General features: G+C 38.4%; 1 protein-coding gene across 2 annotated transcripts in view; it reads left to right on the forward strand.

The window, feature by feature from the left end:
* LOC132101437 (RNA polymerase II elongation factor ELL2) overlaps nt 1–16285 on the forward strand; it is a 42612-nt gene continuing 26327 nt past the window's right edge. The window contains exons 1-2 of one of the 2 annotated variants that reach the window (XM_059506394.1): nt 1–199; nt 4793–4840. In XM_059506394.1, coding sequence (XP_059362377.1) covers nt 62–199; nt 4793–4840 — 186 coding nt within the window. In that variant the 5' untranslated portion in view covers nt 1–61. The remainder of the gene's footprint in view (nt 200–4792; nt 4841–16285) is intronic. The other variant, XM_059506393.1, reaches the window with a different exon arrangement.

The following is a 16285-nucleotide window of genomic DNA, read 5'->3' on the forward strand; positions in this document are numbered from 1 at the left end:
CCCCGCCCAGCGGAGAGTGACGCTGAAACTAGAATGTCGCCAGTACACCTCAGTTCTAGACATGGCAGCGTTGAGACAGGAGCATCGGTATGGACTCTCCTGCGGAAAGATTAACAAAAGCATTCCCAATAAAACCATCTTTCACGTCAAGCTAACCGACACGGCCATCCGGACGCTGGAAGCTTATAAGAATCTCAAGGTAACGCATTTAGTTTTATTACGTGTTTATTTGCTGCACTGACCTCAGTGGGACAGAAAGAAAAGTTCAGAACTCAGAACTTCAAAACATTTCCTCCCGTTAGTTGTCTGTAAAGTGTTGATTTTTTTTAACCAGAGTCCGTCGCTTTAAGTGCCATATGCTGTTTTACCACGGACAGATAGTAACAGGAGGAAATGGGACACATCCAGTTGTTACTGTTCCGATAAAGTTCGTTTTATTTAGTTTTGTTTATTTATTTTGTAAGCTGTTACAATTATTATTATTATTTTCTCTCGCTAAGTCAGTTGGAATTGACTTTACGACTTCTGTTTTCCACTTAAGGTTCAAAGTCGCCTGCTTAATTCCTTCTGACAAATGATACGAAATGTTACATGACACTGTCTTAATGCTAAACACCGCATTACTTGTTAGAATTGTGATTATTTTAATCCGAAGATGAGAATTGTTTCTTTTACTCATAACATTGACGGGGATCTTACGGTCTGAGAGGGGCTCAAGGCTCAAGCTCGATCTTATGAACTATAAACCTTGAGTACCATTTAGTAATTTAAATAGCTTTTGAGATTGCTGCCTTTTCATTTCCCTATCAAATATTTAATTTGACTCATATTCGAGATTAACCTTTCATTTTACTGCGAAGGTTTAGTGAACTATCCACAAAAATAAAATAAAAGCGCATATAACCTCGTATTGTCTCTATAGGTGGAATTTAAGTTTATAATTGCTTCTTGAATGATTAACTTAAATAGGCATATGGAAATGGCTCGACATAGTCAATTAAATCTAAATGTTGTTTTTAAATCATGTTGTTACAACCCTCTATGATATTGTTTCTTCCGCAGAACACAAAAGGAAGATGTTCTGTAGAATGACAGCCTCGGTCCTCATTCACTTTCATTGTATGAAAAAAAACCCTTCCAATGTAAGTGAATGTGGACTTGAGGCTGTCAGTCACCTACATTTCCTTCTGTACAGTAATAGAAAGAAAGTCAGCCGGGTTTTTAAACGGCATGCGGATGAGCTAACAGGATTTATTTTATGTGAACTATCCCTTTAAATGTAATTTTTGCCTCACGTAAAGATAATTCCTCGTAAACCGTCAAGTTAAACGCAGTTTAGTAATCAATACACTATTGTAACCGTCGGCTCGACAGCACAGATTCCAGTAATATCAATACCTCAGCGTTAAAACGTGTAGGCTACGCCAGCTGGACGGGTCACTTGGCCAGTCAGCCTTATCTCAAGTCAAGCGCTTCTCGTAGATGATTGGACGATAAAGGTGTATTTTTGTTGGCGTGCTCTATCCGTATTGTTGTTAGTCCTTTAAACGCTTGGACGCCGTCCCGATGTCATCGCTCATTGGTCAGTCAGGCGGTGTAGAATGTCGTTTGACCCAATCAGAATACGAGAAGACTTCCTCGCGCTTGCAACAGGAGCTCGATAATGAATGTTCTATTGTCATCAAATGTGACCTAGTAGAAGGAGTGAAAAGTAGAAGTAAATATGTTAGTCAGTCTTTTGTTAAATTTTTATAACTGCCCCATTTTGATACGCCAGAACATTTTTAATGACTTTCAATCACAATAATGCTGCTGGCATTCTGTCAGTGTAAGGAATTTGGGGCACTTGTGGTATAAATGCACTAAAATTAAAAATGAAGTGACATAAAAAATGCCCTCTGCTATGATTTAATCTGTTTCTCATTTGCGTTATACTTCATAATATTCAGTTCCAAGCCTAGTTATTCACATTATTGCATAAAATGTAAATTGAAGTTTGTTTTTGATAGGTAAGAAGTAATCAGCTATCAGCATTGGCAGTTGACAGGTCCCATTGCTTTGTGGTCAGTCTGACATATAATGACCCGGGTTTTGTTTTGCGTATTAGTATATTTATTAATTACAAATGAGGTCAACAGAAAGAAAACAACAATAACATATGATTTATCATATTAATACCAAAGACACGGTCAAATCAGGTCATTAGATACTTCACTGTCCTCCTCTGAACTGTGCTTATTATGTTCTTAGAAGCTTTCACTGCACCAGAATAAAAAAAAACAAAACAAAAACAAAGTTCAAGTTAGCTACAGCAGCACCACCACCACCCCCTTCAGTAATGTTTAGCCACTAATCCGACCACATGACAGCAGACGCAGAACCAATAAGCCTGTATTTTTTAATAAGCAACTTGAGCTGCACTGTATGTGTGGAGTGACATGACGGCCTCTCCCTGTAACATCCATAATAGATAAACATGCTTGTTGACTAAAGCTCCAGCTGTACCTTGAAGATAATAAGTGCTATCTTTTGACCTTGCTTAATGGTTTTGAGCTATGCTGGGGAAGCCTCCGTTTTTTTGCTATCCTTTTTTCTCAGCAATTTACATTAGTGATGCGAATAAGTCTTGTTTTGTATATATGCGTTAATGCCCCTGGACATTGGACCCAGCTAATTGTTTAAAGCTAAGCAGGAGATGGTTATATAAAAGGCCTATTTGTACTCACTTTGTGTGGTGGACAAACACCACAGGGTAGATAATGTCCAGGTTTGCTTGATTTTGTCTGATGCACCTTCAGAAAAAAAAAAAATGAAATGCTTTTGTAACTTACCTTTAGTCCTAATTAGTGCTAAGTACTCACTCAGTTCATAATTTGGTGGCTAAAAGCTTTTCCCATGATGTTTGCCCTGTCCCACCCCCACTTCTTCTACAAGTCTTCACACACTCAACACCCTCACACTCATCCACGCCTCACACAATAACATTTGATTGACTCATGTAAGGTCTTTCAAGTTGAGATTTATTAATCGGACGCATTCCAGTGCAGATTAGCAAAGCCAGGCCTTGATCTCTAGGCTCGCACAAGCAGAACCATGACACTGCCGAGAGGCCAGTGACAGCCAGCCTTTCATTCTCTCAGAAACCACCCCCCTCACTCACAGTCTGCATGAATTAATACAGGAGAGAACTGTGCCTCTGTCAAAGGGGGCAAGCAAGTAAGAGGAGACTGTAATTACTGTGAAGGGAGGCTAATAGGTAGGCATGATATTTGACTGAAGTTAGTACCTAAACAGGGGTTGTGGAAATGCTGGCATTGTGGGTAAACAATTAAGAAAATGAAAACCCTCATGTCGTTCCAAACCTGTATGACTTACTTTTGTGGAGCAAGAAAATTGGAAAAAATGTTTTTGGCCTTACAATGAAAGTTAATTGTGTTGATTTGGGCTCCATTGACTTTTACTTCTATCACTGTAAAAAAATAAGTGTAATTTTAACTGTAAAATTTTGTTAAAATGCTAAGGGAAAAACTGTTAATAGGTAAACAGTAAATTCCATACTATATAAAGGGAAAAACGGTAAAAGATCTATGTTGACATTGCAGTTTTACAGTAAAATGCTGTTAATTGTAAAGTTTTTAGAAGTAAAAAATAACTAATCAATGTATAATTTACAGTCAAAAACTGTAAACCGATATTCCCAGAATTCCCTTTTTTATTTAAATAATTATGCTTTTTTAATAGTTTTTAGTTCTGTTCATTTGGACTTTGTTACATCTTCTGTTTAATGAAAGTTTTTTGCATTATTTAAGTATCATGTGTACCATGATGGTGTTTTGTGTTTGCATTAATGACTCTGTTAATCTTCTTTATATTAGTATATACTTCTGCTTGTGGTGAAGCTACTTGTGATGAGCTTTGATTCTTCATGTGGCTTTCTCTTTTACCAGCTGCATTATTATGGTGATTGTCAGCATGTTAAAGGTACAAAACAGATTTTAATAGCAATGTGCGTTGTTGAATTTACTTTACATTCAAATTCAAATCTTGTTTGTAAAATTTACAGTTTTTGGCTGTAAATGTGTCTACAGTTTTTCTGTATTTTTTTTACAAAATTATTGTCAACCACAGCTGCCAAAATTTAGTAAAAACGATGGATTTTTTACACGTTTCTTCAGAATGTGTAATTTTTTGTTTCATAGAAGAAAGTCACACAGGTGGAGTAAATTATTTTTCAGTTTTGCCTTTTGCTTCAATGTAAGGCTGGTACAAAACATTTGCATTGTTTTTGTTAACCCTCATAAGGCATTCAAAATCCATCTTGCATTTGCATGAACTTGGTGAAATGTGAGCTTATAAAACATTCATAACTTAAACCATATTGTATTGGATCAGTAACTTCCCATTAATTAGTGAATGCACAAAAATGTCGTATTACTGAATATTATGCTATTAATAGTATTACCATGTTATTACTGCATTACGGCCTTTTTATTCATTAAAAAAATATAGATTTTAGGAAAATTTTGCATCCTATATGAATTGATAGTCCTGGTGCACTTGATTCTCATACCAAAAAATAAAATAAAATAATAATAAATAAATAAAAATGAAAAATAATGTATGTTTTTCGAGTCATAAATGACCTAAATGCGTTATGAGGGTTCCAGCCTAGAAATTCAGCTGGAGATCATTCATTTCTAAGATTTCATCTTTGGTTTCTAATCCTTTATATAATAATAGTACCGAAGATGCTAACCAACCTCTACTACCTTTTTTTTTCTTCTGTCCCCAGGGGTCCTTACCAAATCAGCCGGCAATTTGCTTCAAGGGGAACCAGGGGGTAAGATGAATGTGTTTTTCCTCACCCCTCCTGACGCCTAAAAATTGCAATGCTTTAATTAGACCTGATTGTCGAGCAGTGCAGCAAAAAACTCATGGCACCCCTCAGCCGCCTGCATACTCCCTCAATATTTCATGAGCTTCTTAACCATCGCCTGAAATGGAGAAGGAACTTCAGTCTGAAGTGACGCCACCCTTAGGGCCTGCCCAAATAGATTGGGAGCATTTATATAATTATAGCAGCACGTATGTTCATAAGCACAATTATGGGTCGTAAATTAGGAAAGTGTCATTGTTTGGATGCGATTCCTGGGTTTCGTAACAGTTGCAGGCCAGCAGTTAGGTTTTTATGAGAGTATTGTTGTTTACAGCTAGTAAAATTGGCAGTGGCGTGCGGTCACACTGTACAACCTAGGTGGATTTTTGGTAGGGGGTGCATTCCTGTTCAATGGCTGTAAAGAAAGATGCCTGTGTCTAACTGGATTAGCACATTCAGCCGTAGCACACCTCCCCATCAGTGCCTGCTTGCCACAATCAGCCCCGTCTAAAACATATCCAGAAGCGGGACAGGAAAGGGACTCGCTCCGGACACAAACGGTGGACTGTGCTCGCGTTCGGAAGCCCGGGAGAGGCCACTCAACACCCCTGAGCTGCTCACCAGGTTACTGGGTCAGACTGACGACTGGAAAGGCTTTTTCAAGATCTCTGGGAAGAGGTGGGGGTGTTGGTTAACCCAAGGGAACCTCTTGTATCTCTATGCCTGTTGTCTCAGTGCAGACATGAAAGATCTGCTACAAGGAGGGGGATAACCATGGCCACCATGTCTCCCAAAGCATCGTTCAACCCCCATAAATTCCACAATTATAGTATGCAAAATGCTGTAACATGTAGTGAAGGAATATCTGATCTAATGAAGTTTCTTTCCCCTTTAAAATTGGAGTAGGGTAGTTGTGTCAAGGGTGTAAAACTGGAATCTGTTCTAATTGTCAAATTAGATTTAGTGATCTTTAGCCCATTACATATTCAAATTGTCTGCACTGAATTTAAGCGTTCATCCCCTCCTCCTCAGATAATGGGCTGCTGGGCATTAATGAGATGTTTCAGCCGAGTGTGTGTGTGCGTGTGCGCACGGTGTTTGCATGTGTGTCAGGGTGACAAATTAAGCTATTACAGCTGGCAGTAGGGAGTGATGTTAAGTCCACGCTACTGAAACCACGTTATCAGTCATTCTATTAGCCATAACCTCAGGATGCTTTCTCTTCACTCAGGTTTGATATAATATGGGGTATCATAGTTTTACAACAGATGGATATCTTTGAACAGCAATTGGGAGATACACGTTCCCATTTCTGCTCCTACTTAGCCAGGCAATTTTCTTCCACCTGGAGGAGGGCTGCCCCATACCAGGGAATTCCCATAAACCTTGTCCTGGCTTGTCTCCAGATCTTTAAGGTGCAACGTGGAAAAGTCAGGAAGTGCCCTGCTGAGGATGTCAGCTGCCATTTTCCCCTAACATGAAGACCTAGAACATCCAAGAACTGAAGAAAAATACTGTCATCATTTACTTCTCATGTCGCTCCAACCTCTGTATCACTTTCTTTCTGCTGTGGAATATAAAAGAATTTGAATTATTTTGAAAAATGTTGGTAACCATACTGTTTTGGGTTTCATTGACTTCTCTAGACCTGAAATTGTTTGGCATTCCTCAAAATATCTTTTGTGCTCCACAGAAGAAAGAAATGTGTACAGATTTTGAATGACACAAGGGTGAGTAAAATGCTGTCAGAATTTTCAATTTTTGGTAGACTGTCCAACTGACATTCACTTGATAATGCACGCTCATGTGGCAGTTAACAAATAATTTAGCCATCATTGGGTTTTTACAGATGGGGAGCTTCAGTTTGCTCTGTTCTCTCCATCTGTTGAGGAGGATGATGCAACTGGCGAGAAATAACACAAGAAAAGATGTTTAGAGTAGTAAAATTCCTTTCATATTGAAGGAATTGATCCCCATTTCTGGAGGATTTATGGAATCTGAATGCCTTTGATGGCATCACTAGGGATGTTCGGGTTCAGTTCGGATTCTCAAAGACTGGGATCTCACATCATGCAGTCTCATTTTCTTTTGATAATTGGATTGTTGCTGCACAAAGTTATCCAGAGGCTACAAATATAGATGTCTGTCTCAATAAACAGAAACAGTTCTCACAGAGTAAAATATGAAGGAATAACGGCAGTGTCCTGCAGTTTGACAAGCTATATCATATTTTTTTCTGTGGTTGTATTATACATATATTTTTATGATCTTATATTAATCAAAAAAACTAAAACATGGGCATTAGTGAGAGAACATATTAAATTATGAGAGCATATTGTTATGCAGAATGGTGCACTGCATGTTGCATTGCACAATTTTCATAATTCTTTTATGGGTCTGTGACAAATTAGTATGTCTGAGAATGATGGATGTCTGTGATGAAAAAGAGGAAGCTTTCGGAAATCTAGTTAAAAACACATTTGCCAAGTTCTTAAATGTGGTTTTTGTATTCATGTTGGTATGATATATTTTTTTGGAAATGTTTTGTGCTATGTTTCAAAACGAAACTTCTACATGGTTCTGCAAAATAATATTGTAAAATAATAAAAAAAGACGATAACGATGCCATTTTCAAAAACCTGCACTTTGAAACCCGTTTTCAAAAATATGTTTTTAGACCCCAAAATACCGTTGTTGTGTAAACGAACAGTCAAAACGCATAAAAAGTTTGCCATTTTTGACTGAAAACGTTGTCATGCAAACGGCCCCTTAGTTTGTAATGGGAGGTGGGGGTAAAACGTTTCCCTCTGAGATGTTCTCATAGTAAATGTGTGTGAAGGTTTAGCTTCCCCCACCCGTCTGTCCGTCTCTTCATCGCTGTGATTGTCTCAACCTGATCCTCTCTTTTCTCTCACTGGGATTCATCAGTTCTCTATCTCACACCTACGATGAGTGTGTGTACGTGAGAGTGTGATGGTGTCTCAGAGAGTGTGTATTTGAGTACATTAGTATGTATTCACAAGGTCCTCAATGGTATAACTCACTGGATACAAGGACAAGGGAGCACCCCATGCTAAAATTTGGCTTGGGACCAATGAATTTTTTTCTGTGTGGTCATTTCTGTTTGTGTGTTTTTTATGTGCTTGTCTAAGGCAGGGCCTCTGCGTGTGTGTGTGTGCGCACGTTCGAGCTTGGCTTTTTTTCCTTCATGAAAGCTAATTAGAATGACAATAAGAGGAATGAGCGTAGAACGCAGAGAGTCTCTTGCAGCAGAGGCGATGTGGGGGGAGCTGTCCCACGTGTGAATGAAAGGGCACACGCCGATTCTTTCATCCAGATGTGACGTGCTCGCCAGCGTGCACAGAGACCCGTGGGGGGCCCAGTGTTTTGACTGGCATAGCTGTTTGCTGTTTTCTGCACGCTCTTTCCAGGCCATCTTTGACAAGGTCCTTCCAAAAGCAGGGAGGATCTTCTTTTTAATGTCTTTTTTCTTTTTCTTTTTTTTTCTCTTAGCCAGGGCCCAAAACTTGCTCTGTGCCAAATGTAAAATGTAGCTTTGGCAAGTGCATAAAAGGAGTTTGTTGCCAGTTGGCTGGTTACTTACTGCAATATATATCTTGCAACCCAGGCTCATTTGACTTATGTGCCTCTAAATATATTTCTGCAACACCGTAATTACGTACCTTACTAAATGTTTCGTGGCAGTTTCAAAGTAAAGCATCCAGTGATTGCCGCTAAAATCAGTGTTCAATGCATGACCCTGGCACATGTTTGTTACGTTGATATAGGTACATTTTGCTGTGTTTGTGTTATGTTGCTTCAGGTATGTATTGTTCTTAATTCCAATATCTGAGGAGTGTCTCTAAAATTTAATGCTCTATCTATCGTGTTTGAAATATCCTCTATACCAAATCCAACCCTAAATCTACCCGATAGTGTTGCAAAAGTGCAACACTATCGGATATATATAAAAACACAGTTGATGCAGTTGTGCTATTTTAACTTCCTTATACAGATTTGAGCAGTTTTGTTGAACCGTAGATTTACGAGGTTCGTACCAGAGCTCTTCACCACTCAAGTGCAGTGCTGTATGGTGTAAGGCATTATACTTTACATAATAATAATAATAATAATAATAATTATATATACAGTACAGACCAAAAGTTTGGACACACCTTCTCATTCAAAGAGTTTTCTTTATTTTCATGACTATGAAAATTGTGGAGTCACACTGAAGGCATCAAAACTATGAATTAACACATGTAGAATTATATACATAACAAAAAAGTGTGAAACAACTGAAAATGTCATATTGTAGGTTCTTCAAAGTAGCCACCTTTTGCTTTGATTACTGCTTTGCACACTCTTGGCTAGTGTTGTCACGGTACCAAAATTTCAGTATTCGGTACCGATACCAGTGAAAATCCACGGTTCTCGGTACCAATTTCGGTACCAAAGCAAAACACAAAAATATGCTAATTAAAAAAAAATAACTTTTTAGCACTAAAAATAAAACCAATGCCATTCTTTATACTTATTTACAATTGTGTTTAAAGTTTTTCTACAAGTTATATAATTATGAAAGCAGTAAACAAGTTTCACCCAAATTTAATTTGTCTTTTAATTTATGAATTTTATTTTTGGTAAATAAAGGAGATTTGCTATTAAAATTAAAACATGGAAGAAATATTGTGATTTATTTATTGTGATTAGTTTACATATAGCGTGTCCATTCAGCATGGTAAGACTCTCGCTCTCTCTCTCTTTGCATGTGTGAGAAACAGCGCTATCAGTAAAGCGACGGTGAGTCATGCGCCTTCACAAAGAGTTTACAGAGCATCAAATACAGGTGCGCTGTGCGTCCATTGAGATGAACTGAAAAGTTCAGATCGCTTGATGGAGAGAGAACTCTGAAGCTCAGATGCTGAAATTAATGCAAGCGTCATGCGCTTCAGTCTATGTAGTAAACAAACCCGCACGTCTCTGCCATTCATTAATTCACACAGAGACGCGCAGAACACGTATTCATATTTCAAACAACTTTTGCGGCTTAACATTTACAGATACTGGTCCATATGGAGATTTGATTTGATTAATTTATGCTAAATATGACAGATTCCATGACTGTCCATATTAAAATGTAAGTTTCATTTTCATGGCTGAATTTTGAGATTCCGTCCTCGTTTTCTGCTTCGCAGAAATCATAGCGCTGAACCGGGTTTGAACGGGACCTCGGTACTACCGGTACTTAAAGAAACCTGGTACCGTCACATTTACATTTTTTTAGTACCGACTTGGTACCAAAGTACCGGGTCTTTTGACAACACTAGTGTAAGCCACCTAGCAAACTTACTGAATTAGAAAACTCATGCATATGAAGCTGGATATGTGACAACACGTTTCAAAGTATCAGTTTTCAAATCTCGCAATATGTTAGAAAGGGGTCATCCGATGCACTTTTACAAGTTGTTTGAACTGAAATGTGTGTTGGCTGTGTGTGCACAACCACCCTCTATAATGATAAGAATCAACCCAGTGTTTTTTTTAATCTACAAAAATCTTTACCCTTTTATCAAATCGAGCCAATCGCAGACTCCTGTCTGTGTGATGTCACACAGACAGGCCCCTCCCACGATAGTTTGATTGACAGTAGCGTTTCAGAACAGACTGAGGGGGCGATTTGTATGCATATGTATGTTTTTTGAGGTTTGCAGATGCACGTATTTCCAATGAGCCTATGTTGCAACCTAACAAAACTCAGCGTTCCAAATCCATATTTGATTCATCTTTGAAACACACAAAAATATATTTTAAACCTGAGAGATTTCTGTGTTCCCCTTAAATGTCCATTCCAACAAAACTTTGGCTTTTTAAAAAGTTCAAGCACATAATCCAAATGAATCAGAATTGTCTTCTGAGGAAACACAATCATTTTATATGATGGCACAATCTCTTTATATTGCTCAATATGAGAGAATCAATGAGGGCTATTTTCACATCATGCAAGCACGTTACAAGCATCAGTCAGGTTTGTTCTCACGCATTAAACAAGTATGGCTATGCATTTGTTAGGTTTCATTAAAAATGTCGTCATTTGTGCTTTGAAGGTGAATCACTTTGTGCTGTTCAAACAAAAACATGAGGAACAAATTATAAATGTTATACATTTTGATGCTTTATGACAGGTTCAGGTTTAACAAGAGCCTGCCAAAATGACCTGCGTTACATGTCAGAAACATGCAAATATTAAACTGAAACTTCATTTGTCATGGGGACAAAAATGGTTTCATAATGCAAAAACAGTAGTTTCATGCAAACTTAGGCCCTGATTTTAGCATTCTTCCCATCGAGTGCTCAGTGTTGGTTCATTTTTGTGCATACCAAGATCCCCAAGTAAAGCATTTTTGGTTTCATAAGTGTCTTCCTGTGAAGATAAAATGTGATTGATGTGGAAAGCGTGTGGTGTGTATATGAAACTCTTCCAAAAATGTTGTACTGCACATCTCAGAGCTTTTAAATGGCTGAGTGGAGCCAAGAATCGCAAGGGAAGATCACAGACACTTCAGGCCTTTCATGCACAAACACACACAGGGCACGCTCATAGTTCTGATGTGCCTGGACCAACTTCTGAAAGCTCTGTGTCTCTGTGTGTATTAACAGTCCGTACCTCTCAGACTTTGTGTAGCATCTTTCTTTGAATCCATAACACATTCCTTATTTGATGCTTAAAACGTCACAATATTGTCTTCTTTAACTTTTAATTTTTTTTTCTTAAGCTTCTCTGCATCCTGTTGTCATTGACAGGGATGGGTTATGGCATTTTTCAGTCACATGAGTAGATCCATTGATTCTGTGCCTGCAGCAGGGGGCTTTGGCTCGGCCCAGCAGGATGCACTGCTTCTAATAGTTTATAGTAGTTTTTAGTCACATGGGTTGTTTAAATCTTATTTGAAGAGCATTCATGGCCACGTCCAGCCGTCACGTGGATGTATTTAGAAAAGGAAACTTCTTTCAGGTTGTTTTTGTTCGTGTAGATTGTCTGTCATGGCCATCCGGCAGACTAGAGTGTGACTGCTTGGGGAAGTGAGCAACGGTCTTGTAAATAAACATTGGCTTGAGAGCATTCTGCATTTTAGGAACAAGTTGTTTTGACTTGTTTTTATTCTGAAGCTTTGAATGAAGCCCTTTGTACGACAAGCTTAAAAAAGAAGAACCTAAGGAAGCCTTAGAGAGGAAAAAAAGTTATAATTGCAGTTTTTTTTTCCTACAGTTGTGACTATTCACCTCGATTGCAAACCTCCGTATCTGATTATTGGAACTCAATATCGCACAATTGCATCTTGTTTCAGAATTGCAACTTTTTTCTTGTAATTGTGCCTTTAATCTTACAATTGTGACTTTTTTCTCATAATTGTGAAATTATTTTATATTTCACAATTGTTATATCATATTTCACAGATGCAACTTTAAAACTCTCAATTGCACAAATAAATAATATGGATAATACTATACAGTAAGATTTTATTTGTTTACACCGTTGAAAACAAGTTAACATGAACTAACAATGAAAAGGCATTTAATATTTTAAAATTTAAAATTATCTGTAAATATTATTTATTTAATGGACCTGAGCTAACTTCAGCTAAGGATGAACAGCATTTTAAATAATGTTTTTACTTTTTATTAATGTTAACAGAGATTAATAAATACTGTATCAATTGTCTTGTTAATATTAGTTAATGCATGAACTAATGTTATCTTGTTACATAATGTAAATGTTACCACAATATTTTAAACTTTCTCAAAGTTGTCTTTTTTTACACTGAGGCAAGGCTTCAAGAACCTGCTTTGGTAAACATTATCTGAAGAAATGATTTGTGTTTGTGTGTGTGTGTTTGTGTGCTTTAAATTTGAGTCTGTCCAGACTTGATACTTTCCTTAATTGCTAAATGCTCCATGGAAGTGTATCTGATCTCCCTGCATTTTCACACCAATTCTCTCGCAAGTGTATAAAAATACAAATACTACACATGCTGAGCGAGAAGACAGCCTTGAGCCTTTCAAAGCTGGCGTTATGTATGAATTTTTGAAATGTGCGGCATCAACCAATCAAAACATAGAGAACTGTTCCACTATTGTAATCTCAGAGGCCAGTGAGGCTGTGGACGCCCCCATAGACCTGCCTACTTAATTTGCGCAGACTCGTCACTATAGTAACTGATAGGCAAGTGGAGGATGGCTTCTGGCTGCTTTGTGAATGGGGTGCATATGAAAACAGCATGTGAGGTGCTCTCCTCCCCCATTCCCGGCACACAAACACACACACACACACACACACACACACACAGGGATGGTTATGGAGTCAGGTCGCCCAGTGCTTACTGAGCTTGACAGATTAGCCCTCAGGTGCTAGAGAGGAGAGAGAGACAGATTTTGCTTGGCATCCGAGGCAGTTCCTCAGGGGATGAAGCAGCCACCACAACCCCCTCCACCACCCCTCTTTCAGCTCCACAACTTCTCATCGCCAACCCCCTTTATCCTTAAACCAACCCCCATGCATCAACAGACATCCACAACCCCCCCCCCCCCGTTGGATTCCTCCCCATTGAAATGTAACGGACTTCAGCCTGGTACCACGACAGAGTGATTTAATGCGAAAGACAGAGGCGGACTCAAGCTCTGCATTTACAATCCGTGACTCATCGCACGCTCGTCAATGATATCACAAATAGTGTGAATGAGAGGCCCAGATTTTTAAAGAATTAAAACAGGGTTTCCCATAAGGCGGCATGCATTCTGTGTTTCCTTTTAAATGCCACTTGTTAGCACTATTATTATTTCATCTCTGGAGTCAAGCGTACACTACAAGACAAGATTCAAGATTCATGATTTTTATTCGTCACATACACAATTATATATAGCATATATAACCAGCAGTGAAATATGAGTAAGACTCATCAACCTTTCATTTTTTAAATATGGAACTAGTCTGCAACAAAAAGCCTGGTTTGCTAACTCGTAGCACATTTGCACACTTGTGACATGCTGAAGTTTATCGGTTTGAAATCTGGCTGACCACATGTCAGGTGTACATATGTTCTGACTAGTGAAACCCACAAGACCTTTGTTCATCTTCTGAACACAAATTAAGATATTTTAGATTAAATCAGAGAGCTTTCTGACTCTGCATAGACAGCAACTCAACTGACACGTTCAAGACCCAGAAAAGTAGTAAGGACATTGTTAAAATAGTCCATGTTACATCAGTGGTTGAACCGTAATTTTATGAAGCTACAAGAATACTTTTTGTGACCAAAAAAAAACAAAAAATAACAAAGTTATTCAACAATTTCTTTACATTACATTATGGATTATTTTAATGATGTATTTACTACCTAACTCGGTCAGAAAGCTCTGATTTCATCAAAGTAAATCTTAATTTGAGTTCTGAAGATGAATGAAGGTCTTATGGCAATAGAATGACATGAAGGGGAGTAATCAATGACAGAATTCTCATTTTTGGGCGAACCATCTCTTTGTCAAAAGTGACAGTAAGGAATTTATGATTTTACAAAAGATTTCTATTTCAAATAAATGCTATTCTTTTGAACTTGTTTATTCATAATCTGTAATGTTTCTTAAGCAGAAAATTATTACATTACTGGAGACTGGAGTAATAGCTGATAAAAATCAAGCTTTTCCGTCACAGGAATAACAAATAAATACAAAGAAATGCTGCCTTGGTGAGCATAAAACTGACCCTAAACATTTGAACGGTTAGATATTGTGACTGTGGATTTGAGAGCAACATTTGCCCAGTTCATAATTCACAGTTCCCATAATTCCTTTATCTTGCCCTTTATGTAGTAACCATTAGCACTGTAATCTCCAGCTGTATCTCTCTCCTCTCCCGTCACTCTCTCTCTGTTTTTCTTTCGTCCCTCTCCCCCACCCCTCTTTTTGTTTTTGTTTTTTCGGATGACTGGCTCTGTCCGTTTCGGATCAGGGGGTCATGTAGTCCCGTTTGTCCGTCCTGGGCAGGGATGCCCCAAACCCCACACTTCCCCCATCCCCTTCCAATAGGCCACACGTTTCTGCTGCTTATGAATAAAATAGGCCGAACTCCATGCCATTGCATGTGGCGGGAACAAAAGACGAGCGCCTCACAGGAGACGTAGACAAGCGTGCTGCGTGAAGAGAACAATGGCGATGAAGGCTAACTGTAGAGTAGATGGAACCAGCAGAACTAATTTAACCAGGCCAAAGAAAACTAAGCTAGAAAGTGGAAGGAGCTCATTACGTGACTGGTCAAAGTCAAAGACTCATAGCTAGAACTGTAATTGCTGTAGCAGAGATAAAAGCTGCATGATTTTGCATGGCTAGAAACTTTCCATCTTTTCTGACACATAGGGATGGTTAAACAATAAGTCATCTGGCAGAGGTTATTGTTTACTAGGTTGTAGAGCTGTAGTCAAGTCCAGCTTTGTCGAGTCCAAGTCAAGTCTAAGTCCAGGACTAGTCAAGACCGAGTCCAAAGAGGTTCGAGTCCAAGTCAAGTCCAAGTCCAAAAGTTTCGAGTCCAAATGAGAGAAAAAAGGGTCCTCTTCAAGACCACAAAATTAACTACTTACAATGTTTGTGATGCGAGAGACAGCATATCTCCTATTCTAAGAAAATAATTTTACATTATTTTTTGTAATGATCAAAAAGCATGTGCAAAGTAACAACTCTGTAGGACAGGGGTCTCCAAACTAGATCCTGGATAGCCAATGTCCTGAAAAGTTTAGCTCCAACTGGCCTTAACACACCTGGAAGATTAGTGTGTCTAGTAAGAGCTTGATTAGCTGGTTCAAGTGTGTATAATTAGGGTTGAAGCTAACAGGGGCGTTACACAAGACCCTGGGCCCTATGCATAGGCAGTCCTGATGGGCCCCCATGCCCCCCACCCATGAAAATATCCAGGTAAAATAAAATATATTTCAGATTCATACTTTCGGAGCTGTAAGGTCAAAATATTTTTATGTACTTTATTTTCATTTTATTTACTTAATAATGCTGCTTTTGCTGACATTATGTCTGTGGTCAAAAATTAAAATGACTGATGCCTTGGCATAGTGCACAGACACACGCAAAGCTCGGGATATGACAAATGCGCACAGCAAGGCTAGAAGGGATACGTTGGGCTCTACTGGGCATGCGCACATAAATACAGAGAAATTTTTGTCATACTGTACTAGTGCTGGCATAGACTACTCGCCGCTGTTGGAAACAGTCAACTACTCCAGCATGCATTAACCATAATGCATACAAAGTGTTTGCAAGTACGACGTGAATTTTAGAATTACAATATTGGGTGGAGCTGTTACTATATGACCTTATCTATGTTGCATGTAAAAATAAAATATGTAA

Source organism: Carassius carassius, chromosome 23 (genome assembly GCF_963082965.1).
Source record: "Carassius carassius chromosome 23, fCarCar2.1, whole genome shotgun sequence".
In the NCBI taxonomy this organism is placed as follows: Eukaryota; Metazoa; Chordata; class Actinopteri; order Cypriniformes; family Cyprinidae; genus Carassius; species Carassius carassius.